Source organism: Hyaena hyaena, unplaced genomic scaffold (genome assembly GCF_003009895.1).
Source record: "Hyaena hyaena isolate Hyena2069 unplaced genomic scaffold, ASM300989v1 scaffold_69, whole genome shotgun sequence".
Taxonomy (NCBI): Eukaryota; Metazoa; Chordata; class Mammalia; order Carnivora; family Hyaenidae; genus Hyaena; species Hyaena hyaena.
Window position 1 is genome coordinate 2979367 of NW_024080702.1, and position 26423 is coordinate 3005789.

At 53.0% G+C, this 26423-nt stretch overlaps 1 protein-coding gene across 1 annotated transcript in view; it reads left to right on the forward strand.

Annotated features, from left to right (window-relative positions):
* LOC120232338 (collagen alpha-1(XXII) chain) overlaps positions 1-26423 on the forward strand; it is a 334176-nt gene that overhangs the window by 161313 nt on the left and 146440 nt on the right. The window contains exons 13-17 of the mRNA XM_039232993.1: positions 13575-13628; positions 14508-14561; positions 15766-15819; positions 17674-17718; positions 26130-26183. Of these exons, the coding sequence (XP_039088924.1) occupies positions 13575-13628; positions 14508-14561; positions 15766-15819; positions 17674-17718; positions 26130-26183 (261 nt within the window). The remainder of the gene's footprint in view (positions 1-13574; positions 13629-14507; positions 14562-15765; positions 15820-17673; positions 17719-26129; positions 26184-26423) is intronic.

Here is a 26423-nt window from a genome sequence, read left to right on the forward strand (position 1 = left end):
TGTAATTAACTGTGATGATGTGCGTTGGCCTCTGTGAGGGCCAACGTGCTCCATACTTATGTCTGTTGATAAAGGCAGTGCTTTAGAGAGGGCACTGCTTAGGCCCATTTCATAGCTGGAGAGGACAAAGCTTAGAGGTCAAGTGACCTGCCCAAGGTCACAAGTTAGCAGGATGGTGGGAAACACAATTGCTGGTTATTACTAAAGTGAAGGGCAGCTGGAGGGCTGATTGAAGCCCCCTTCCCCTGCAGCTGAGGAAACTGGCCCTCAGAGAAGGGAGGGACTGGACCAAGGTCACATGGCTCTTGACCTCCTGACTCTCCGTGGCTCCCCCATCAAATGCCCAAGACCATTACATGGTGCCATATTCCTGGACTGCTTCTGCCCCTGGTCTTGGACGCTAATCTCCTCTTTGGTTCCCATATTCACCAGAGTTCTTGGGGTAAAAGTGGGGGGGGATCTCCTCCAGTGTTTTAACATTTATGAAACCAGGCCAAGGTATGGGGGGCAGCCTTCTAGGGGTTGCCCCCAAACTCTCGCCCACAGCCCAGGCATTGGGGCCGTAAAAGGAGGGAAAAGGACAATGAGCTTCCCAAGCATCTGGGGCACAGCTGGCATTAGGCACGGGCTTGCCACATGATGGATGGATGAATGGATCTGGGACTCAGTCCCCCAGGACTGGGGACCAGCTCCACCCAGTAGGGGAATCACAGACTGCTGTGGGGGAGACCCAGCTTCAGAATCTGGCTCCATCTCGTGCTAACCACACGTCTGCCCTTGGTCTACTCTGAGCCTCGGTTTCCTCTTCTGTAAAAGGGGAAGGGGATGGTAACGGCTCCCACCCCCGAAGGAGGGAATGTACACGAAGGGGTTGATGCAGCGCCTAGCACAGCAAGTACTCGAGCTGATGGTGCTCTGTTCTTGTTATTCCCATAATTTTCAGCTTATTTCTAGCTAGTTTGGTGGTGGTGATGAGGGCGTATAGCCACTGCTCTGGGCTGGGCTGGAGCAGTTAGGGTGGAGTCAGAGAGAGCAGGGAGGGGTGGCGACCTCAGTGCCCTCTGCCCCTGGCTCTTCCCTGCAGAGAAGATTGACCAGCACAGTGCCAGGCTGGCATGAGTGTTCTCTGGGTGGGCACTGAGTCGGTCTGGGTGCCATGGAGATGAGGTCTGCAGCATTAGCCGGACCGGGAGCCCCACCGGTAGAAAAAGATTTAGAAACAACAAAAATAAGACCGAAATGTGAGTTTCCAGTGAGCTTCCTCTTGGTGCATCCCGAGGTCTTTCTGCTCTGGGGACAAATGACGCTTCTGGAGGAACCCGGAGCCACTGGGTTGTGTCCCGTTCCTGGGCCCACAGCGCCCTCTGGTGTCTGCAGGCCAGAATGCCTGCTGGTTTCCCTCAGCAGGGCTCTTGCCTAATGTGCCCCTGGGCACACCTCTGCCCTTCTGGGGTTGTCCTCTTTTCCTTGGAAATCTGGCACAGAGAGGAAGGAGGGAAGAGAAAGTCCTGATTTTGTGCCCAGACCTGGGTTCAGGTGATGGAGGGAAAGCAGGTTTGGGGAGCTGGGCAGACGTGGCGTGGACCCCAGCTCTGCCATGGCTGGCTGAAATTTGGTTGGTGTCTCTGAGCCTCAGCTTCTCATCTGTAAAGTGGGAACAGTGGTGCCTTCCCTGTAGGGTGGAGGTGGGGATTATAAGAGGTTGATGCTGCCTATAAAAGCACCTGGTTTAGTCCCTGGCACATGGTTAGCACATCTAAAACTCCGTTCCTTGCCCTTCTTGTCCTTTGTGTGCTAGAAGCTATTGCCAAAACCCCTAGAAGAGTGATGTGTGTTTCTTCACGGGTATAAGAGAGGGTGGTGGGCTCACAGAGCTCTAAAACCTGGGAGGGGGCCCCCACCAGGGGCTCATTCGCCAGTTCAGTGGAGGAAACCTGTGCATGAGCACAATTATGCGGCCCAGAGTGTGATCCCTCTTGCCGGTCCCTACGTGAGCAAGGCTGTGGCCTCCGCCCACCATGCTGCTACACATGCCGAGGACCCTGCCTAAGCCTCAAGGGACAGAGGAGCAGAGGACCGTCACATCAGCAGAGCCCACCAAGGGTTTCCTAGGATACTCGGTGTTGGACTGTGGGGAGGGGGTGCCGAGGAGATGCAGCCAAAGGAAAGGTCTAGGAAATTATCACGAGCACACTTCATACGAAAGGAAAAACAGAAGCAGAACAAAATTGCCACAAGCCAACTCTGTCTTTTGTAAGTACTCTTGACAACAGCAGTGGCGATGAGAAATGGGAAACAGGCTAATGGAGCATCACCTTACAGCAGCCAGATGGGCACAAGTGAAAATTAGGAACACTTTATAATAGGGAGCCGTGCAGGCAACATAATGCAAATGAGGCAGAGGTCAGGAGGCCCTACGTGCTCACACATAAGAAGATGTGTGTGTGTGCGTGCAAACAGCAGCACGTTGGGGCAGTGGGGGTTGGGCGGTCCCATGTGTCTTGTTAATTACTCTTCCTGGTGCTACAACATCTGTAAACATTTAACCAAAGACTAAGTCTTAGTCTTAATATAATGAAAATCCTTTTAAATATAGCACATCCACAGTGTTTGTGCGTGGAGTCCCCAAGCGGTGTGATTTTGGGGTGCTGACCCCTGGACGGCATGGGAGCCGTGGGCCAGATGACAGAACAGGGCAGTGGCTGTGGACAGGGCTTGGGGAACCTGGTGCTGCCCCTCTCCTGGCACATAACCCTGGGAGGTCTCCACAGCTCTCACTGCCTCAGTTTCCCCACCTGTGCGCCAGAAAGACTAGAAACAACCACACTCTCCTCAGGTTGACATGAGGGTTTGTTGACTAAGGGGATCCAGGAAAGAACTTCACAGACTTTTGCTAAATAAGGACTTGGGCAAGCATTAGCAGGAGTCGGGTGCAAGCCACCCAGGCACCGATTCCCTGAGCAGGAGTATGCGTTCAGGTGCATGATCTGAGTTAGTTCCAACCATACAAACTCAGTACTTCTGCTTCGAAGCCTAGAGACAGATGTTCTCTCCCCTGGTCCCACGGCTGTGAGGGTGACAGCCTTGACGTCCCTCCAGCCATTTTGCTGCAGTGAAATGAGCCAGTCGGAGCAGGGTGAGGTGACCCTCAGAGGTCGGCCCTGAAATGGATCCTTGTGAGTGATACTGCTGAGCGATCATGCGGACAGGATCTGTAGCTGCTCAGGCACACCACGCACTGCGTTTCCTGCCAGCGCTGTCTTTATGAACAGCAGCCGGTATTAATATTCCAGTTAGAGGGGGTTGGGGTGTGTGGAAGGGGCCTTGGGCAGGACTGGCCAAGACCAGGGTGTGGGGGTGGGGCAGGGCTGGGTGTCTGGAGTGGCACACCTTAGGGACCGTGTAGGGAGAGGGCTCCACAGCCCCGCATCAATGCCGATCACACCTTACAAGTAACAAGGGTGCTTGAGACCCGTAGGGGATGAAATTGGGGCAGAATGTCCCATAAAGCCATGCTTGGGTCAGCACCTCAGCGCTCAGCATTTGCTAGAAGGGAAGAAACTCAAAAACAACAACGACCAGAAAGTCCTTTCTTAAGCATTTCTGCAGAAATCCATATGGCGATAAATAAAAGTTCATATGGATTTTGTGCTCCGATTTCACGGCGTGGTGCACCGGAAAAAATATATGAGCAAACAGAAGAAACTCAGCCGGATTTTATTGGGCTGGCTGGCTCAGGTCACACAAACAGCAGTTCCTTGTCTTTCATGGATTTTTTTCCATTCTTCCTGCGATCACAAACCCAACAGGACAAACTCCGTAAAGGAGGAAACTGAGTCAAACAAGTACCCCCAGATACTGACTTCTTGAAATTTCTACTGAATATTCCTTAAGGGGATGCCGGAGCTGCAAGCAGAGAGCCCAAGTGTCCTGGAGAGTGCGCAGTGGGTCATCACGGAGCTGAAGAAGTAAGATGCTGAGTGGAAAACTCAGGAAAGAGAGTGCAAGACCATGAGGATGAAACTAAGAAGGGATGTTCGGAAGCTGGGTTCATGGTTGGCAGAGGCAGCCTGGTCCCTGGGTCTGGGAAGACTAGGTCCTACACGTGTCCCCACAAGGGCAGAGTGGGATCCTCCACATTGCCGTGGACCCCGAAGCCTCCAGCCTCTCAGGAAAGGCAGCCAGCTGGAGGGAAATTGGGGACCCACCTGCCAAGAAGTCACTCCCAGCAGTGGGACAGAGCGCCTGGAAGTCCTCAGTTCCAAATGTCCTCCTTTGGCTGAGACATGCCATCCTGTTTGAAACATGAAATTGCATGTGAAATTTACGTTTGATTATAAAACACTGTCGTGGCACTGTTCCTCCTGAGCTGTGCTCAGTGCCAAGTGTTACCCGCAGACAGAGTCCACGTGTTTGGAGTGCACGTCACACCTGCTGCTGTGATGGGGCCCCGAGAGACCCTTTTTCCCCTGCATCTGTCTCCCACCGATCCTGGGCTCATGTTTCCGGGTCTCCCTCTTGGTGTTTCTCCTCCTTGAGACTGGTTCCTCCTTGTGCGTCTACCATTGGCCTCTGCCTCTCGAAATACCAGAGATGCTTCTGACCCAGTAGCCTTTGAGCCCTCATGCATGGAGCCAGAAAGCCCCCCAGGGCACCATCTCATTCATTCCTCTCAGTGAGCGCAGGTGGGAGGTGGCATTCTCCGCAGTTCAAAGAAAAGCCGTTGAGTCTCGGAAAACACACACACTGATGTTTTCACTAGAAGACTCTGTAGGGAAGAGAGCAAAGTAGTTTATCATAAGCTCTGGCTAGTTCAGAATCTTAACAGCTACCCATTCAGGGGCACGCAGGGCACCCTCGACTGCAGTGGGACAGTGACATGAGGGACATGAGCCTTAAGGTATGATTAATGCAGCCATTTACACCCGAGAGCCCAGAGAATGATGAGAAGTGTCCAGAAAACAAGTCACTGGCCACTGCACAGCCGATAGGGCAGAGCATGTAAGAGCTAGGAGTGACGTTCCCATTCAGGCCTGCTCTGAGCTCACGGAGGGCCTTTCCTGTGAACCTCTGCAGCAGTAGCTGGGAATTTCAATGTGGGGGACAGTCAGACCAGCTGTCACAATGTCACCAACATGGCAGACACACTGTGTGCTGCCTCCAGGGTAAAAGTAACAGGTTCTTCTCCCCTGAGCTACTTCTCCTCTTTGGTGTCTCTCAAGGGCAGACTCTCTTTGAAATTAGGAGGTGAGACTTCATGGGACTTTGTAGAATGGCTTGCAGAATTGGTGGGGAGTGAGAGAGGACATTGCCCCACAGGGATTTTCTTCCTCTTGCCTTCTTTCCAGACCAGGGACCAAGAAAGGTTTCTAGAAACCATACGATGCTGCTTCTACATACATGGGGTTTCTGGTGCAAGTGAACTATGTGGCACGGCAAGGGCAGTGGGCGCATTTTTATTTCATGGATTCTGTCTGAGAGGATGTGGAGACATTGGCAATAGAAACCATTCACAATCCAGTGGCCAAGTCATGGTGATTTTATCTAGAAATGCGTAGTGAGTTGGCCTTAAAGAAAGTGCCACGTCGTGAAAGAATCCTAACAGCTTTTATTGAGGTCTTAGTGTGAGCCCGGCTGTTCAGTTTGAGTATCAGCCTCGTGCAGCCTCTTAGGGAGTCTGGGGCATGCCCAAAGCCACAGAGTGACCCACTCTTAACCACAGCACTGGCTAGTGCTGGTTCTCCACCCTTCTCTGAAAGCAGGGCTGGTGTCTGGGAATCCTTGATCCTCAACAACCATGCCCCTTGTGGGAATCCATTTCTTTTATGTAATGACTGCATTGTGGAGCCTCTGAGCCATAAAATATAAATTATACGTGTGTGTTTGTATGTGTGAAACTTCTAAGATATATTTATGCCATTGCCTCTAGCTCTGGGTCCCTTTCTCTTTGCTCACGGCTGGCTTAATCAGCAGCCCCGTCTCCTATTCTTAGCCTGTGCATTAATGTGCATTATTCATGGTTATCGAGTTGGATAACTGTGGTTGAAGGCCTTCTATTTTTATAATAATTAAAGGGTTTAGGGGAAAGTAAGTTTAGCTGCTTACGTGCCCTCAAGTGGCCTTGTGGGGTTGGGGGCAAAAGACGGAGAGAAAAATGGTGCCGTAGACCCTGTCCGCGGTGCTGAAGGACACGCTGGGGAAGTTTTGAGTTCACGGGATCTCACAGCCCCAGGCAGAGCTGGAATAGGAAAGTCTGCACCTTTCCCCAGCTCTGTCTGACACTCAGACACTTGCCAAATCTAATGGGCCAGTCACAGGACCAAGGGCTTCGTATGGGAGGTGGGGAGCATTGTGGGGAAGATAGATGCTGGGCTGCTGGACAGCTGGATGGGGTGGGGGACAGGGGAGACTGAAGATGTGGACCCTGGACACAGACTAGCGGGTTCAGACCCTGCTTGGCCGCTTGGCAGCTGTGTAACACTGTGCAGCTCCTCAACCCCTTAGCCCTTACTTTCTTCCTCTATAAATTGGCGACTAATACTACCCGTCATAGAGGGTTACTTGTAAGGATGAAATGACCTAATGAAAATAAATGACTTATATTTATAAAAAGTGCTCATAAACGTTAAGTATAATTACCATTACACCAGCATAGTGTTATATGTTTTTATACACCAGATAATGTCTTTGGTGTCCCGGGCATTAGTGAGGTCTTATCCCCAGGCTTGGCTGGTAGTTGTGAAATGTCCAGGCTCCTGCTGTACCCTGAGGATGGCCTCTGTAAGTCTGTGGGCCTCCCAAAGCCTGGAGAGTGTAACTGGAAATTGTATTCCAGGTGGGGTGGCATCACGGCACGGGGTGTCCTTTCCTTTCCTCTGTTCATATAGAATAATTTGTAAAGCCGCCGAGAATCTAAGAGTACCTGGTATCTGTAAGTACCATGTTCTGCCAAGACTCGTGGACATGCTATTTAGCTTGGAGGTAAATACTGCTGCCCTCATTTTACAAGTGTATTAACCATGTGACCAGGAACCGTGTGAGTTTATCTCTCCATGTGGCTGAGCCAGGAGCTGTGCTTGTGTTTTCTGACCCCACAGCTGGCATTTATCAGTGCTGAGCAGTGGGTCTCAGACTTGCCTAGAGTGTTTATTAAAACGGCGTGCTGGGTCCCACACCCAGAGCATCTGGTTCCGGGGGCTGGGAGCCGGGCAGAGCATCTGCCTTTCTAACAAGGCCCTGGGGATGCTGATGCTGCTGGTCCAGGAGCCACTCTTTGAGGACCGCTGCCCTGGAGACTTCTCAGACCCCACCTGTAGGGCACACGATCTCTTACCAGGTGAACTAATAGGAATACTGACGTGCCCTTCCAGCAACGGAGTGATCTCTTTGTCAACATTTGGAAAAAAGCCTGATAGTCAATCAACCAAAAGAACAGGGTGAGCATCTGCTCTGTCTTTTCTCTGTATTTTGCCCAGTGCGGCAACCACATAAATCCTGGAGCTCTGGTTTTGACAGTGGGCTGGGACAGATAACTCCTGCCCCATGTTACCCTCCTGGGGTCTCCCAGTGAGACTGTGGAGGCAGTGTGCGGGGGTGGGGGGCACAGAGGTCCACCATGACTTGACATCAAGGCCCAGAGTATGGGCCAGGGAAGCCCCTCTTCCCTGAGCCCTGATTATCTCCTGTAATGGGTTTCACGTAATCATCTACTGTCATCCTCTTACTCTAAGTGACTTCCTTTTTACAGGTGAAGAGTGGAGGTGTGGATATTTACCAGAATAACAATTTCTGATGCTTGTCTGAGTTTCCCTGTAGGCAAAGCTTTTCCACAGTCATTGTCTCCAGGCGTCTAACTGACCACCACAGGCACAGGGAGCAACTCTTGTCATGTTACCCTCTGCTCAGGTGAAGGAGCTAAGGCCCAGGGGGGAAGCTGCTCATTCTGCTCAGCTCATGGGCGCAGAAGCTCCTTGCCAGTTCAGACCCTTATCCTCTAGTCTAGTTCTGTGGCCTTCCCTTTTATCTTGTTCTTCATTTCTCTCTCTCTTCTTTCTTTCCTTCCTTCCATTCCTTCCTTTTGTTGTACTTTACTATGGATCCTTAGCTACACATATTCCCTTTAAAACTTTCCTGCAGCTGACTTGACCAATTCCTAGAACGCCTCCATTCTTCTCCTTTTTTGACCCTCCCCATGGGCTTGAGAACGTTTTCCTTATTCTCAGGAGAATCCAAATAACTGGCATTTTGATTATGTCCATACCCCTTTTCCCATCTGAGAGCACTACAAATGATGAAGTGAGGCTCAGAGACGGCGAGCGGGTTTTGTGACGGGACCGGATGGGCGGCCAGGGCTGTCACTTGCCCTTTGCAGAGCCGCTGCAGTCAGCTGATGGGGAGCCTACCTGAAGAGTTTGAGAAGGTGTGTTACAGGGCGTGGTAGTGTTCTGGAAGGCCAGACTCAGGGGACATAAAAACATGACATATTTGGGTCAGGTTGACAATTTTCATAAGAGTAGAAACCCACCTAATAAATGCCTGGATCTCATGAGGATTTGTAAGTGGAAATTTCTCAGAATCTATTCTGCAGCACTGGCTTGATTATCCTTATTTTTTAATAAGGTTGCAAAGAGATGCAATCCTCTTGGACAAAGAAAACATTCACCGCTAAAGAGGCCTCCAGTCAGTTTCTTAGATGACAAAACAAGGGTGGCCCACCCATCACGCAGAAGTGGCCGGCTCCATGATGCCAGTCATCTAAAACCAACTTGCCAAGCTGTCCACACCCTTGGGAAACACAAATCCTGTAGCTAGATTTGTGATCCCTTTTTACAGGTGAAGACTGAGTATCAGAGCATTTCACTAACTAGACCACAACTATTAGTACTAAGTGATGGAGGGTCTGAAACCACAGTTTGCTGGCTCTTAAGACCGCTGGTTTTCTACACCTGCTGTTCACTGCACCCCTGGGGTTTCCTTACCCACAAGCCTAACTTCAAAGTAGGAGGGCCTCCCTACTATCTCTCTTATAAGCCCACAGGGCTTAGGAAGGGATTGAGGTGCACAGACCTAGTGGGGTCCTGTGCCAGGCAGGGGAGGTGCTAATGCCCTGACACCCACCTCATGGAGCTCATGTCTGGCGGGTGAGAGAGATTCAACCAGATCTGTCTATTGGGCATCTATTGGAAAGCACCACCAAGGCTGGAATGTGACAACTGGGCAAAGGGAAGATTCCAGAACTCTCTGGAGTTCTCTCTAGCATTGTCTCTGGTCTTCTCCCTGGCTCCCTTTATGAGATGGTCCTGGGAGCCCCAATGCCCTACTACCTTTCCCCTTTATTCCTGAGGCAGGAGCCAACCAAGACGCCCCTTCCCCTGCCTTCAGCCGCAGAAGCCAGAAGACACACTGGCCTTTCAAGCACCCGCCATCTTAACTGGGTAACCATCACCTGGGGCGAACTCTATACCGTGCCCTGCAATGGGCCTGGTTCCGGAGGGAAGCACCGTGGAGGGCGGTTCCTCAAAGGAAGTCTTTACGCTTCTCTGCCTTTCCCCCTCTTGGGAAACCTTGAATTTAGACCTAGAGTTGTAGAGCATTAGAGTTAAGCGGGCGGGGGTCCCTGCGGGCTGGGGTCCCTGCCATCTGGAAATAGAGATGCCGTGCACTCAGATGGGCGCAGGATGGGGCAGGGGTAAAACATGGGTTAGGAGATGAGGCAGTGGGAGAGCTGAGCCCGCCGCCCGATGCCTGACCGCTAGCATCCTGGCTTCACACAGAGCGCCAGCCTCCCGTCAGGCAGTTGAAGGAGCTCTGATGCTCTCCCAGGAAGTGAGGGTTGGCTGAGGCTGTGGGGAGGAACTCCATCCCTGGAGAAGGGGGGTGAGGCTGGGCACCCAGGCACCGCTGCCTCACCCTGCCACTCCAGCCGTGCCAGCCGCAAGGTGGGCTTGGGCAAGCGTGGGCCCTCTGTGCCCATGTGCTCCATGTGAGGTCAGGATGGAGATGCTTGGCCTGTGGGATCATGAATATCCCTTGGACCAGTGCGTGCAAACGCTGCTCAGAGGGAAATTCTGGAGCCCAAGGATGGGCTTCCACGTACAGATGCTGTAACTGCAGACAAGCGATAGATACTTGGTGCTTCCGTTTCATAAACTATGAAATCTCGATGGTAGTTGGGACTCTTTCGTAGGAGTGTCCCAGGAGGAGTCAGAGGCATTGCTAAAAGGAGAGTGCTCCATGCTGGGCACATGGCACACCCTCATGGTGGCTGCCTGCCAGTTGCGGCCTCTTCAACGTCGCTTGACGTTGTTACGTTGGTATTAACATCACTGTGGTTTTACCGGTGATTCTGCCATTCTTAGAGCTACCGGAGCAATGCTAACAGTGTTGGGTCAGCACTGGGGACCTCAGAAACTGCTTCCGCCTGTCCCGGGTGCCGCCTCCATCTCTGCACCCTTGAGTTCCAAAATAGGGACTCATCCGCGAGGCAGGGCAGGGACTTGTCCGCATAGTGCGGACGTGTAAAGGGTGGCTGAGAGTTCGCCTGTCGTCACAGCCTCCCCCGTAAGGAAGCTGCTGGCAGTTCGAGCCCAGAAAGCGCGCCCGCCGACTCACACTTGTTCCAAGGGAGCCACCCTGGGTCCCTGTGACCGAATGACCTTTCATCTTGTGGGGCATCCACAGACCACTCACCTCTCCCTGCATCCGACCAAGAACAGCCACGTGCACCTGAAGACCAATGAGGACGTCTCCTCCCTCCCAAACCCACACCTAAGGACAGTGGTGGCCACCTGGACACTGCCTCATCTTCCCTCCTCTCACTCTGAATAATTCTCCTTCCCAGCACTAGGAACCCTGGACAGGGGCGGCCTGGATCCCTTAACACAAGTGTATGAAGGACTTGGTTTTGCCCTTGATGAGGCCCAGAGAAGTATACATACATCTCCCACATGTGCACTGAGCCACCCCAGGCCCTCACACGTCCTGTGGCCACATTGAGTAGGCAGGGACACTGGAGAGCTGCCACCAGCAAGCGTAGTTAAGGCTTCCGGGAAGCCTGCTATAAACAAGGCGCCTGTTTAACTGAGTTTAACTCTGTATTTCTAATTTTCACAAACCTACTCGGCTGAAGAACCCCTCACCTTCCCAGACCCCCCCACCAAATTTAATTACAAATCAAACTGGTGTCATCCAGAACTACTTTGGAAATGTTATCGGGAGGACCATGGAGACATTCAACACTTAGAAAAACTGCGCTGGCTGTGATTGTTCCCATTTTGCAGAAAGTGAAACTGAGACCACTGGATACTCAGCTGTGTGTCTGCCGCAAGTGGCCCTCCTTTAAGTGAGGATGGCATTCAGCCTACTACGTCCTTGACATCCCGTTCCCCGGGCTACCTTCTTGGAGGCCTCCCTCCTCTGGAAGCTTCTACCCACGCTGACGAATCCCTTCAGCCTCCAGGACTGTACCCTCCTGGCCCGAGCCTAGGAACCAAACGCTTACTGGCTACTGGCTGATGAGTGTGTCATGTGAGCACAGGTGCCCTGTCTCCACCATTAACTTGCTCTGTGAGGACTCGGGGTCGTGTCTTGTGTGACCTCCCCAGCCAGCTTATTGTGCCCGTGGCACACGATTGATTGGGGACGGCATCATCTCCCTGCCCTGTGAAGACGGGAGGGCGCGTCTCGGGGGTGCCTGGGGCAGTGTGGTTCCTTCTAACCCTCAGTGATCCTGGGCAGGGCAGCTGTGATGGCTGCATGCCGCCCGCAGCCCAGTGACGTCCCCACGGTACGCTTTCTTCCCTAGGCTCGCTCGCCTTGCAGGGTCCTGCTGCTGGCCTCCTCATCCAGCAGATGACAGGCCAGTGACACGCGGCCTTCCAGTGTGGCTGCGTGTGGGGTCACACAGCTAGAAAGGCACAGAGCTGGGACTCACATCTGTCCGACTCCAGGGCCGTACTTGTGTGTCTGTGTTTCTGCTTTCAATGTCGCACTGGCTCCGAAGGGATGTTGAGTCACATGGAAGGCACTTCATAGAAATTCTACATGTGTGCTCACATATGCAGACATGCACGCATCTGAATTTATAGGTGAACCTGGAAACGTACAGAGTCTGATGCACTTTAAAGAAACAGGACCAGTCTCACGAGGTGGCTTGAGGACGGCCTAAGACAGCAGAGGTAGAAGACGTAGTGCGGTGCAGTGTTTGCTAAATATTACGTATAGATTCATCAGTTTGCACATTTGTTGAATGTCCAATAACCTCATTTCACAGACGGGAGAGCCCAGAAGGAGCCATTGACTTGCTCAGTGTCCCATGGAAAACTGATGGAGGGGGAAGCAGGGCTGGAGGCCTTGGCAGAACTCTTTGACTTGAATCAAATGGTGTTGGAGCTGGATGGAGCTCAGAGATCCTGGAACCCCTGTTACTCAGTGCCCCCCATGAGTTCTCCGGGATGTGTGTGGGAGTTGGGCAGCCTGGCCCATGTCCCCCTTCTTCCCCACAACGGCTCCATGAGTGTGCCGGTCATGGGCTTCTTCTGCACGTGACCCATTAGAATGGAGTGCGACCTAGCAATTGCACTACGAGGTATTGATGCAAAGGTTACAAATGTGCTGATTCGAAGGGGCACATGCACCCCACTGTTGATAGCAGCACCATCAACAGTATCCTAATTATGGAGAGAGCCCACATGTGCATTGACTAACAGATCGATAAAGCAGCTGTACAAAGCAATACCACTCGATCAAAAAGAGTGAAATCTTGCCGTTTACAACAACATGGATGGGACTAGAGGGTATTCTGCTAAGCAAAATAAGTCAGTCACAGGAAGGCAAATATCATATGATTTCACTCATGTGGAGTGTAAGAAACACAAGAGATGGACATAAGTAAAGGGAAGAGATTAGATAAAAAGAGAGAGAGACAAACCGTAAGAGACTCTTAAATACAGAGAACAAACTGAGAGTTGCTGGAGGGGAGGTGGGTGGGGGATGGGCTAGATGGGGGATGGGCATTAAGGAGGGCACTTGTTGGGATGAGCACTGGGGGGTTAAGAGATGAATTACTGGGTCCTACTTCTGAAACCATTGTTATACTATATGTTAACTAACTAGAATTTAAATTTTAAAAAAGAATGGAACATGCCCCAGCTTCAGCAATCATTCTAAATACGTGTTCTGGCCTGGTGGTGCTCAGCCGGGGGCAATTTTGCCTCTCAGGGCACCTTTGGGAGAATCTGGAGACATTTTTGGTTGTCAGCACCAGAGAGCACTTCCGGCGTGTGGGGGTGATGCTGGACCCCCTGCAGTGCCCAGGGCAGCCCCATGACAAAGGGGCATCCGGCCCGGTACCGATCGGGCCCAGGCTGAGGACGCTGTGCTTGGGTGGGTGACTCTGAGCCTGGAGCGAGGAGGGGCCACACTATGATGGGGGGAGGGCGCGGGGCTGTGAGGTGCACACGGACCCCGGGGGATCAAGGACCCGTCTGATGCGGTAGGTGTCCGGGAAGCTCGAGAATCTGCATTTCCTGTGCTGCTTGCCCTGCACTGACTGCTGCTCTCTTCCTCTGTCCCAGGGCTCCCTGGGCCTGCCCGGTCCCCCCGGGAGAGACGGCAGCAAAGGCATGCGGGTACGTCCGTTCCCACCCCCTCCCCACAGTCAGCCGCCTGTTCAGAGCCTGTGGCCTTGAGGAGGGGTGGCCTCTGCCGGGGCCAGGCCTCGGCCGGGGCGCATGTGTCCCAGGATGGTCCTGGGTCCCTGGCAGCCTAATCCTTTTACCGACACGGAGCAGCTGCTGCACCGGGCAGCACCCGTGGGCCCTCGAGGCCGATTCTTAGCTGACAAGCTACTCTGCACCCAAGTCTTGTCTTTGTGCTCAGACCTGCAACCAGGTCCAGGCCCAAAGTGGGGGCAATTCGCTTACGTTCCCCGTTTGAGGAGCAGCTGGGAATGCACCCCATCCCCTGCATGTGCCCCCCGCCCAGCCTCCCTCCTGTCAGCCCCCTGACTTCCCCTCTCAGTCCCTGCCTCTGAGTTCGCGCCCCCCGCCCCCAACCAGAAACCCAGGCAAAAAGTGATCTCAGCTCGGGCAGGCCCGTCTGCTCCAGGGAAAAGGCGCTGTCTTCACCCGGAGCCCCAAGAGAAACGGGCTCTGGTGTTTCCCCTCCTCGGTGCTCCCTTTGTGATTTCCAGCACGTGTGAGCAGGCCTCCGAGTGGGACCCTTGACTGAGCCGCTCCTCTGCCCGTGGCCTTTAGTGCTCCGGGGCAGGAGGTCTGGGGCGGAGACCCAGGAGCAAGGGGGTTGGGATGTGCCACTTGGGCTGAAGACCAGCTCCCTTGTTCACGGAGAGTCTCGCGGACAGCCTGGGTCTCCCCGCGCGGACGGTTACCTTGTGTCCGTGATGGGGCTTCAATTCCAGACGAGGGCACCCCGAGGCTTTCAGCTGCCCTGGGGTGCCTGGGCCTGTGTCCCGCTGGGTTGTGACCGGCCCTGTCTTGTGTGTGCAGGGAGAGCCAGGGGAGCCGGGAGAGCCGGGGCTGCCTGGAGAGGTGGGCATGCGGGTAAGTGTCGCTCTCAGCTCTTCCTCTGATGTTTCCATTGGATGATGGGGGGGGGGGGTGCAAGGGAACTAGGGGCAGAGAGGGAGGGATGGACAAAGAGAGAGAATCCCCCATGGTGGGGGGGGGAGAGAGAGAAGTGGGGTTCCTGCTCACACGATGCGGGGCTTGAACTCAAGAACCTTGAGATCATGACCTGAGCCGAAGTCAGATGCTTAACCTCCTGAGCCCCCCAGGCGCCCTCCAGTGGGTAAATCCTGATGCAAAACCAGTTGCTTTAGGTGCAGCATAGATCCACAAGAGGCTTCCTGTGTGACAGCATGCATGCTTGTGTGTCTATATCCTAACATCCATGATTTTTCCTAAATTCTTACAAAATTGAAGCACACCGCACCCTTCTGCTTATCTTTTTTCATTTAAGAAGAGATTAGAGACCTCTTTCCATGCCTGTTCCCTTAATCAGTGCACCTCATTCCATGATGTGGGTGCATCATAATTTTCATAACCTTTTCCCTATGATGGCCCTATGTGTTGTTTCTAATTTCATTGGTCTTTCACCAAAATCAATATGGCAATAAATGCATGTGTGCATGTGTGCGTGTGTGTATATGTGTGTGTGTACATGCTTCTCCTTGCTTACTGTATTTATTTCAATAGGATAGATCACAAAGATTGGCAAACCTTTGACTAAAGAAATGACTTTTTTAATTTTAACGGATTTTTACTAGACCTTTCCATATTAGTTGCCCAAAATCCATAGCAGTCCGTGGCCCAGGCCGCAGAGGAGCTTCAGGGCCCTGCGAACTTCTGTTACAGTTTTGCCAGGACTTGCCAGGCTCATCGGCCCCGCAGCAGAGTGTGAATGATGAGTGGCAGGAATCAGGCAGGTCGCTCAGAAGCTGGGCACAGATCCGGGCCAGACGGTGGGGAGGCTGTGGGACGCGGGGCAAGTGGAAATGGAAATTGTTCATCGTAGCTCAGAGCCAGCACACCCCAGCTGCTCCTTGGGGTTGAGCAGACGGGGGTGTGAGTCCTGGAGGAAATCCTCCACCTGGCACAGCGGGGGACGGGGGGGGGGAGGGAGATGCCACAAACTCTAAGAAGGGGGCAGCGCATGGTAAGTGTGGAGCAGGGGTCTCTGGGTAGTGCCTCTGCTCCCGCCTCTCCCTCCTCTTCCCACACCGTTCTTGGGAACCTTCTTCTGCAGGGATCCCCAGGACCATCTGGACCCCCCGGGCCTCCTGGACACGTTGGAGCTCCTGTAAGTAAAGGCTTGTCTCTGGAAGGGCTTCTGCTTTCTTCTCCAGGGATCGGGACCCAGGCCCCCTGACAAAACCCCATCCTGAGTCTGTACACAGGACCCGCTGCCTTGCATGTGTCAGTGACAGTGAAATGCTGGTGTCTCTCTCTTAGACTAGAAACACCCTTAGGAACCCCCTGGAGATCAAGTTTAAAGGCACATTCCCAGGGCACCGCTCCCAGACAGTGATGCAGCAGCTTCGGGGCCCTCCTGGGAATCAGCATTTTTACCCAGCCCCCAGGTGTTTCTGACACCTGACCTAAAGAAGCCATTTTTTCCCCAGCGGTCCATTCCACCACTCCACAAGGGTGTGAGTCTAGAACAGCACCAGACCCACAATGAATGTTCAGTAACCACATGCCCCTTGAAGCAAGCGATGAGTAAATAGACGTGGTGTATAAGGAACAAAGTGGCTTCTTGGATGTCTGATCCTATTTTTGGTTTGCATTAAGAGATTTGAGATTCTCTCCAAAGGAAAGCAGCGATGTTAAAGGCCTTTCAAGCAAGGCAGCCTGCGTTGCCTTGGGAGGCATTTAACACCGCTGATCTCTGTGTGTCTGGCCAAGACATTGGGACGGAATTAAAATGGCACAATGTCCAGCTCCCCCCAGAGGCCTGGGCGGGCCATGGAGCCTCTGTCCCCTGGGGTAGCAGCCTGTGGTTCTGGCCCTGTGCCTCTTCTCCAGGGACAAATGTGTAGGTGTTATTCCTAGAATCAGTAAGAGGGCCTGCGCAAGCTTCAGTGTCCTCTCCACAGAATGCCCAAGGGTCCTTTCTCCAGGAAAGGAGAGGAGAGTGGGGCCGGAGGGGGTTCCCACAGTAATGCATCCACACCTCTCCAGCAGGGCCGTGCACTGAGCCGTGGGCCTGGCCCTTGAGCCTTCCCAAGGGAAGCTGTGGTCTCATCAGCTGGTGCCGGTGGCCCTGGCATCCCCCTCCGGACCCGGCATGTGGGAGAAGAGCAGATGCTCTGTGTCATTCTCGGCTCCTGCATTTTGAGTGTGGGCAGTAGCCTGCTGCCACAACTTCTACAGGATTCTGAAGCTAACCAAGTGATTGATGTAGTCACTCACTGACTCATTTATTCATTCAGCAGGTGCTTGTGAATATCAAGTGGCAGGCACATTCTAGACTGTGTGGGGGTGCAATATTGAAAGAAAGAAGGCACCACCCTCTGGGGACTCACATTCTCCTTGGAGGGGGCAGAGAAGATGTGGGCTGGGAGAAGAGGAAAGCATGGTGCTGTGGGCAGGGTAGGGGATAGTGATTGCATTTAGATCCTGTGGTCAGAGAAGCCCACAGCCTGGCTGATGCTTCCTTCAGCTCTGCTCACAGAGTGGAGGGGGTTCTTAGCATAGGATCCGGTGCTGCTCCTGAGGAAGGTGGAGCAGATGAAAGACAGAGCGGGAGCCTTCTCCCCGGAGGAGGTAGGGAATGTGGCTTTAAGGCACCCAGATTTCATGATCTGGATTTCATGTTCACGCTGGGATCGCAGGTTCCGGGCAGCAGGGGAAGCTGACTTCAAAGCCACATTCCTGCCATTGGCTGGGTGAGCTCAGGGGCCAGGCATGTTCAAGCCTAGCCTGGAGGACCTGGGGAACCGTGGCCAGGAAACCAGCCCCAAGAGCTCACCTCGCACCCCAGTGGGGACCTTGCTGCCCAGGCCTGAGGGAGGAGCACAGGGTACTGTACAGAGAGAGTCCCGAGAGACGGGATCTTCACCGCATCCCCAGGCAGGTTGTCCGTGGGGCCCCTGGACTTTCAGAACAGAGCAGCTGGGCTGAGGCATGTTTCTGATCTTCTCTCTCCCCACAGGGTCTCCAAGGAGAACGAGGTGAAAAGGGAGGCCGAGGAGAAAAGGTATTCACGTCTGCCTCAAACCATCCCCGCAGCTTTCCGTAGCAAAGAGAAGGGTGCCTGGGACTGTCCAGGCTGTGTGCGTGCATGTGTGCACATGGGTGCCCATGCGTGTGTATGTGCACTGAGTGTGTGTGTGTGATGGTACGTGTGCATGTGTGGCAGGTGAGGGCCAGTGCAGGTGGGGCATTAATTTCCCACACTAAATGTCAGTTCTGGGCCAGGAGGCCATGGGCTTGGTACCTGCAGAGACTGTCGTCCATCACATGCACGGAGTTTGGGTTTCCAGGCCGGGGGGGTTGGAAGAGCCTGGATTGGGACTCACACAGTCCTGGTTGCTGCCATGGGCTCACATTTCACATGGCAAGTTACATAACCTCTGTCTCGTCGTTACCCCGATTCTCAAACCAAAGGGAGGGTGCGTGGTGACAGCTGTGGTGTCGGGGACCCACGTTTAGTCTCTCTCACCGGACATTGGGAACTGACCCAAGCTGAGAGTCTGAAGAGCAGACCCTCACCATGGCCAGCACCCTGGAGCAGGGCTGAGGGCTGCCATTCCTTCATTCTGTGCACCAGGTTACCGCACGGGACCCTCAGGCCAGCCCCTTCCACCTGTGCTCATGTCATTGCTCAGGGTTCAGCTGTCCAGAAACAGGACTGCAAACTCCCTCCTGCCGACCTGCCCGCTCAGCATGGAGACCCTCGGCCCAGGCCCATCCCTCAGGTCGAGAGCTGGAACTTGGCCTTCCCATGCTGAGTCAGGTTCCAGATGCTTTTTCAGAGTCCGTCCGCGTTCTGTGCTCTGCAGTACATGCTCCTCTAGTTTTATAAGAAGTTTTGAAATCATTATTTTATTTCTATGTCAATATATTTGGAAAATAGTAAAAAAAAAATGCCTATAATCCTGCTATCCTGATACAACCATGGAGAACACTTTGGCCCATTTTCTGTAGGACGTGTTCTTATAGATCTGATTTCTTTTTGCAGAGATGCACGTAATACATTCGATTTTGCACCCTATCCTATCCGTTGTCCCTACACACGGTATTTCTGCCCTTGCTGCTGTACAGTTTTTATGACTAATTTTCAGCGACCAGTGTTTCATTTCAACACCGTTTCGTTGCATGAATAGACTGTGATTTATGTGCCTGTACCCCTCGTATTGATCGTGTAGGGTTGTTTCCAGTTTTTCATGGTTAGAAATAATGCTTGGGTGAAAATTTTTAAACCGATAGCTATATTTATTCATTTAGTTTTCAAATTTGGGATCATTTCCTTAGGCTGCTGTCCTGGAAATGAGATTACCAGTCAAAGAAACTGGCCCAATGTGTGTCTCTGGAAGCATGTTGCCACCTTGCTTTCCAAAAGGTTCTTTAGAGCAAAGGGAGGCGGGGTATCCCACCTGAGGCCCCAAAGCATGATTTTGGTTTGCATATTACATTTTAGGCATTATAACTTAAAAAGTAAAATCTCTTACCCCATGGTCATTGGGATTTGTGTCTCTTGGTTCTTTGGAGAGCTTTAACATGGTCCCGCAAATTTGTTTACCAGAAGTCTCCTTTCTGTGGCTCTCTGCTCCCTTCTTTACACTGTGGGGACTTTCAAGTGGCATTTGGAATAGCTGAGGATTCAGGCACAGGGTGGCATGGCTTGAGAGGCAGCTCAGAGTCTGGTTTGGAGCCCCTGCCTGAAAGCAGGCGGGATTTGGGAAACGAACGCTGTAATAGGGCTGGGCTGTAGGACAGTGAGAGGGAAGCTCAGGCTTGGTATCCAGAGTGCATGGCGAGCTCAGCATTGATTCTGACGAAAGCCCAGACATGCAGAGTTCCACCCTGGCTGTCACCTGAGGGCACTGTCAGAGACCCAGGCCCGTGCCAGGTTCAAAACAGGCCTCTGTACACCGTCTCCTTTAAGCCCCTACTGGGGCCTGTCCACTTCAGTGCCTTTAGAGTCCCTATAGTTTTCACCCTGGTTGGTCATTTGTACCACATCCATGTGTCTTACCCACATACATGTGTAGACCCCTCACGACTGGGGCACAGCGCTCATGTTGTCTTCGTCTCTGGGCCCTCACTCCCTGGGGGCACACTCGACACAAAGCACGTGACCAGTCCTCATCCACTGACACTTTGGTGTGGCACTGGGCACCCGTGAGGAGCTGATGTAGGAACCAGGATTGATCTCTGATTACAAAAAGCCTTCACTAACAGGTGTATGAACTTGGACTTTTTCTGGAGAATGTGTAGGATGGATTTGGAAGGTGCATTCTAGCACTCAGGCTTAGATGATGTGCCAGGAGTGGATGGTGAACAGGACATTGCATGGACCACGTCACATTAATTTGGAAATGCCACGGGCAGAAGGCTGGGCTCCCAGAGCAGGAACACAGCACCATCCAAAAGATACTCTTCTAAGCTTCCTGGTTGTAGCAGCTACAGCTGAATTCGTGAGTTTGGGTTTCCCAGGATTTCAGTGAAGACTGCAGTACAGAGCTCACAAGCCTCCCAAGAGCCAGCTCTGCCACTCATGGGCTGGGACAGCCACTTGATGTGCCAGAGCCTCAGTTTGCTCATGTACAGAGTGGAAATATTGATGTCTTCCCTGCCACTTGTTGGAAGGTGGGATAAGTGTCTAGCACATATCCGATACTCCCACAGATAGTTCCTTTTTCCGCCTGTGTTTTAGAGGAAATTCCGTCTGGACACACGCAGGGCTTTGTTCTTTCCAAAAGTCTGCTTTGAAGCAAGAGCTTCGTCCCATACGGCATTGGGCTGCTTTTCCAGCAAGTTTTTGGAGTCTTGTGTTAAGACTTTTTCGTCCAGCCAAGAAATGGTGCATTTCTATCAAAATCCTGAATTATCAGATCTGGAAAGGACCACAGAGAAGCCTGGAGAGCTCTTCTTATTTACAAATGGGTAACTAATCCCAGAGGCCATGTATTTCCCGATGCCACATGGCCCATTGTAAAGAGAACAAGTGCTAGAAACTTCTCAATCCCAGTGTGGGCTTTCCCCTCCACGGCACACTAGGCCTGAAGTGTTACCAGGAACGTAGGACAACTGATGTTCCCCTGAGCTCTCTCTCTGCAGATTGGCCACAGCCCAGCCCCCTGCAGGTATCTCACGGGGCAGCTCAGGAAGGAGAGGGCCACCTCCGGGGGAGGTCCAGGAGCGGGCATGCAGCCAGTGCCCCCAATGGCCTCAGTCTCTCAGGGCTGCACCAGGTGGCTTATCGTGGTGTAGAGGAAGCCCTGCACCATTTTGGAGCCAGCCTGTCTGCGTTTGAATCCCAGCCCTGAGCTCTGCAGACCTTTGGAGAGTTATTTCACATCTGAGCTTCAGATTTCCTCATTGCCAAGGATAACTGCATTACATGAAGGCTACCTTGAGAATCAATGGAGTTAAGATCTGTAAATTGGGTAGAACAGTGCTGGGCAATATGTTCCATCTGTAAAGGATGGGGAGACAGCAAGAGAGAGACAGAGACAGAGAGAGACAGGGAAAGATACACAGAGAGAGGGGGGAAAGCCTGAGCCTGGGCTATGCTAGCTCAGCTTTGGGTATGTTTCCAACTTCCTCGCTAACTTTCTGGACAGCCCGGAGGAGAGCAGTCCCCTTCTCTGCACCTTTATCTTCCCAGATGTCAGGAAGCCTGGACGACATCATCCTGTAGGCTCCTTTCCAGTTCTTACATCTGATGGGTACTTAAAACAGTTTATTTTCTCACAAACCTCTCTGACTTCTTACCTCAGCAAGAAGGAACTTTCCATCTCCCTCTGAGACAGGCGCGTCAGTTGCCTGCCCTTTCACAGCTCGGAGCCAGGCCGCAGAGAGCCACTGCCCATCCGTTAATGAGGCTGCCTCCAGACAGCGACATGGCGGGGCGCTGTGTAAGGCGGGCGACCGCCCTTTCTTGAAGCATCTTCCAGAAGCTGTGGAGGCTCTGAAGGTGTGAGGGCAGCCTGGCAGTTGAGGGGCAGTCGAGCCCGAGTCCACCAGAGATTGCTGAGCCTGGGCCAGCTGGCAGATTGCAAGGGGACTGGTCACCACGGAGCCAGAAGGCGGATGCAGTGTTCTGTGTGGAGGACCGAGCTGCCAGGACAGCTTTGGGTGCATGTGATGCTCACACTGTTGAGACCCAGGGGCCCTGCCCTGGTTTGGGGATAGGGCAGCCGGGACATGGCGCCCGAGGAAACTGGCAAGAGCACCAGCTTTGGAATCAGAAAAACAGCAACAGCAACAAAACACGATTCTCGCACCGACTCTGCCCGTCCTGGCTCTGGGAACTCACAGGGTTCTAGCCCCACGTCCTGACCTAGCAGCACCCGCCTCGCATAGTGGCTCTGAGGGCCTGGCTGAGCCAGTCGTGAAGGCCGTGGTAGGGACTCCCTACACGGTAACAAAACTGAGTGGGAGTTTTGAAGGGCCTGAAGCCACGATCCGCCCTGGTGACACCGGCCCCCACCTCTGTCTTGGGAAAGCCCCTCAATCCGCCTCATTCTGGGAGGGCAGGAAGAATTGCCCACCGCGTCTCACTGTGCCAGGTGTTCGGCTAACATCCCGGCGTGCTGGGTGCACAGAGGCACGTTCCCTCTTTCACCCTGGGTGAGGGTCTACGTGGCACGTGCCCAGCAGACACCTGGCCCACGCCCCTCCCACACTGACCTGCACGCCAACACCCAGACCTGAGACTTGTCAAGGGTGAGGGTGGTTTCCGGCTTTAATGGGGTGCATGCTCCCCCTGGTGTCGGAGATCCAGAACTGCAGCAAGAGGGTGCGGCATGGAGGTGGGGTCCCCCCGAGCTTCTCAGGCGGGAGTGATTCCTCCTTTGAGTGGAGCCATCCAGGATGACTCACTTAATCTCATAGGACTGGAGGGCTATCGTAGGTGACCGAGTCCCGGTCCCCGGAAGGTGCGCAGGGCAAGGAGGGGCTCCCTTGCATCTGTGAACACACACACATCCCTGTTGGTTAAGGATTGTGAGTGTCAGAAGGGGTCTTAGGGTTCTGGGAATACAGCCACCTTTCTTCTGTCCTTGCTTTTCATTATTTCAGCCCAGTGGGGAAACTGAGTCTCAGAGCGGGACAGACGCCACAGGCAGCAGCCCAGGTTGGCAGAAAACAGAATTAGAACTCAGGTTCCTGACTTCCAACTTCGTTTCTCCGTTCACATCACACCCCTTCCTGTCCCTTGAACTTCCACTCCGCTGGCCCCGTGTGTCTGGTTTACTTTTTTCTCCTTCCCCATCCTATGTAGTCACTCTTCTTTGCTTAACTAGCTTTTAACATTGCACCTTCTACATACCACACGTTGAGCTATGCATTTTGCAGATATTAGCTCACCTAATCCTCACCACAGCCTTGAAGAGGTAGCTCCTGTATTTGCAGATGGGAGACGGAATCAGAGATGCCAAGTAACTGGTCCAAGGTCACACAGCTTGGGACTGGGACAGCCAGGCTTTGAGCCTGAGTTTTGGGGTTGGCCGTGGCTCCCTTTACCTCTGCTCCCCCCCAGGGCCCTGGCTGCCACTGTCTGCCAGCAACCAAGCAGGTGGTCAGGTGTCCAAACCGCATCCTCTGTCGTGCTATATGATCAGCACAGTGGTAAGAAAACCACTAACCTCTAACCACAAGTTTAGAGGCCCTGCTGTGTAGACTGCTGTCCCCCGTCTGTCCCCATCTTTGCTCTCCCTCTCCCCTCGTCCACGCTGGCCTGGTCATTCTCTTCCTCCCGCATTCCTGCTGGTGAACACAGGCATCTGTCGGCACACGGCTGTGTCCCACCTGGCCCTGCCCTCCGCGTGCTGGCTGGGGACACAGGCCGCAGATGCTGGCGCTCACCTGCAGCTGTCCTGAGTTGCTGCTGGGAGAAATCTTGCTTCTGGGCCTCGCTGACTTTGATCTGCAGGTGCAAAGGGGTAAGAAATGGGGCTTGAGCCACAGGTAGAGCCCTCTGCTTTGTGACAGACCTTGTGAAATTGTATTTGGTCAACACATTTTTTTTTGGTTCTGCTGAACCCTGGGGAGGTGCCACATTCGGGGGTGACATTTAGTAGGGCTGGCCCTCTCTAAGGAAGAGAGCCCTGGCTGGACGTCAGGAGACCTTGTCTTCAGGCCTGGCACTGACGGCACTGGCTCTGTGTGACCCTGGACCAGATATACCCCTAAGGTCAGTTTTCTCACCTGTAAAGTGAGGGCATTGGATCCATGGGTTCTAAGACCTTGTCAGCTTCGTGGAAGAGACCAGAGTCCCCCAGCGTCCCCTGCTCAGGCCCTGTGGGCAGTAGGACTAGATGATGAAGGCTCCGGAGACCCAGGCTCTAGTGCTAAGGCAAGCGCGTCCTGCTGGGGCTGAGTGGCTTTCCATCCGGGCCTCCATTTCCTTATCTACTGTCTGCCCTCGAACTGCTAGCCTCATGGCTGGTGGAGGGAGAGAAAGCTGGTAATGGATGGGGCATCGGTTGGAAGAGAGTAAAATCCTCTCTGTTCGCCTAGAGCTCCTATAATGAAAATACATGTTTAGAGATTAGTATGTAATAGTGCTTGAAAATGGAAATGTGTACATCATCGTTCTAGAACTTTTGAAATCATTTCTGAAAGGCAGAGAACACATGTGCCTATATTTACATCTATGTGGGAGGGAAACTGCAAACCAAAGTGCGGAGCTGGGGAGGTGCTGGAATGATCCCTGGGCTCTGCTCCGGTGCTGTGGGCAGCTAAGGACCTGGGGCAGCTGTCGGTGCTTAGCTGGGGCCCTGGCTGGGAGGGGCTGATTGGGCGGCTCCTCCCTGACCTCTGCTTTAGATGGCCAGGCAGGGGTGGGGGGAAGCATCAGTGTTTGGCCCCAGACTAACAGAAAGAACAGGTAGCCAGCAACGGCCAGAGGGAATGGGGGCATTCAGACCAAGAAGAAGAGCTGATGCCTCCCACCCATCAGGGGTCCGCCGGCCCTGTGGTTCCTGGCAGCAAGCTGCGGGGAAGTGGGTCAGTCCCCACAGGCAGGCAGATAAGACCAGTGCGGCAAACACGAGCAGAAGACCAATGCTCTTCGGTCATTCAGAGAAAAGCTACATCCTGAAAGATACAGCAACCTTTAAAATAAAAGAGAAAAAGCCAAGAAAGGACAGCTTAAGAGATGAAATTTTAGAGAAAGAGAGTCAAAATAACTTGCGTGTGTAGCCTTCCAGTCATTCAGTAAAGGTCAGTGGGGGCCACCCTGGGTCTCTGGGCTGGGCAATGGGGTGCGTTCACGGGAAGGGTGAATACACTCCCTGCCTCACATGAGTGAGAAGGATGGTGATGTGGATCATAAACGCATATCGAATTAACAGCAATGAGGGAAACTCAGTAAGACCTTCTGGGGAAGGATGGGAATCTAATTTGGATTAAAAGGCCAAAGAGCTGACACTGAAGTGAGCCCTGACGGGTGGTGAGGAGCCAGCAGAGGGAACAGTAGGTGCAGCACTTGGAAATGAGAGAAGCCGCCGTGTTGGGGAGACTCGGAGAAGGAAGCCAGGGTGGCTGGGGTGGCACATAGTAGAATGTTCATGTTAGTAGGGACCCGCCTGTGGGAGTCCCCTTCTTCCATCAGCCAAGTTCTTAGTGGGGAGGAGACACAGCTGGGACACTAGACAAGGGGTTATCCCATGAGAGGAACACACCAGCATCTGTGGATTTTGGCTCAAGACAACAGTGCTGGGCTGCGAGAAAGATGGCGGCCCCTACTCACCGCCTATCCTATGCAGGTGTTTTAGATAGTTTAGCTCAATCCTTAGTCATAGGTGTCTTCCCAGGAAGGGATTATCATCGTTTCGTGACACGTGGTCAATAGAAGCAACCTCAGAGGTCAAGTGGCTTGACTGAGATTAGGCAGCTGAGAAGGAGAAACCCAGGTTTGAATGCAAGCAAATGGGTGGGCTTCGGATGGACGTGTGAATGATCGCTTACCATCAGCCAGCGATTCACTTTTAACTCCAGGCACTGGGGACGTGGTGGATGTTCATACATATCCACTGGATGAATGAATGATGAAAAGACGTGCTCACAGTTTTATTAACTGCATTACAGACCCTATAAGTCCATGATTTTGACCCCAGGAGATGAAGAGACCACGTGGTTCCAAAAGGCTACATGGCCTTCCCTTGGTCACAGATTTGGGAAATGCAAGGCAGAGATAGGGATCTGGTTTCTCTGACCTTTGGTTTATGCACTTTGACCCCCAATGCACATATATTTTAGCCTGTGGGGTGTGTGTGTGTGTGTGTGTGTGTCTGTGTGTCTTGTATCCAAAGATGCCAGGTTGAGAGTAAAGGTTAGAAGAGTAAGACACTGAAGACCTTTGTGTTTCCTGATCGTGGCACTGACCACAAGGGTGTCCATTGGTTCTTCATTTCTGCATTTTCCTTCTCTTGCCAGGGGGAGCGAGGCCTGGATGGATTCCCTGGGAAGCACGGGGAGACAGGAGGGCAGGTAAGTGGGTGTCGGCTCTGGTGGCCCAGGCTTTGTGGGAGGACAGGAGCAGTGGTGCCTGCCGTAAAGCTCTGTGGGGCCTGATTGCCTTGGTCTCTGGCTCAGATGGTCACACGGGCCTCTTCCAATACCAGGGTTTGGGGACCCCAGAGAACACACCCCTTTCTGTACGTTCTAACCTCATGTGATGATTACGGTAAAGGCCATGGACGACATGCACACGTTCAAGGTGATGTGTTC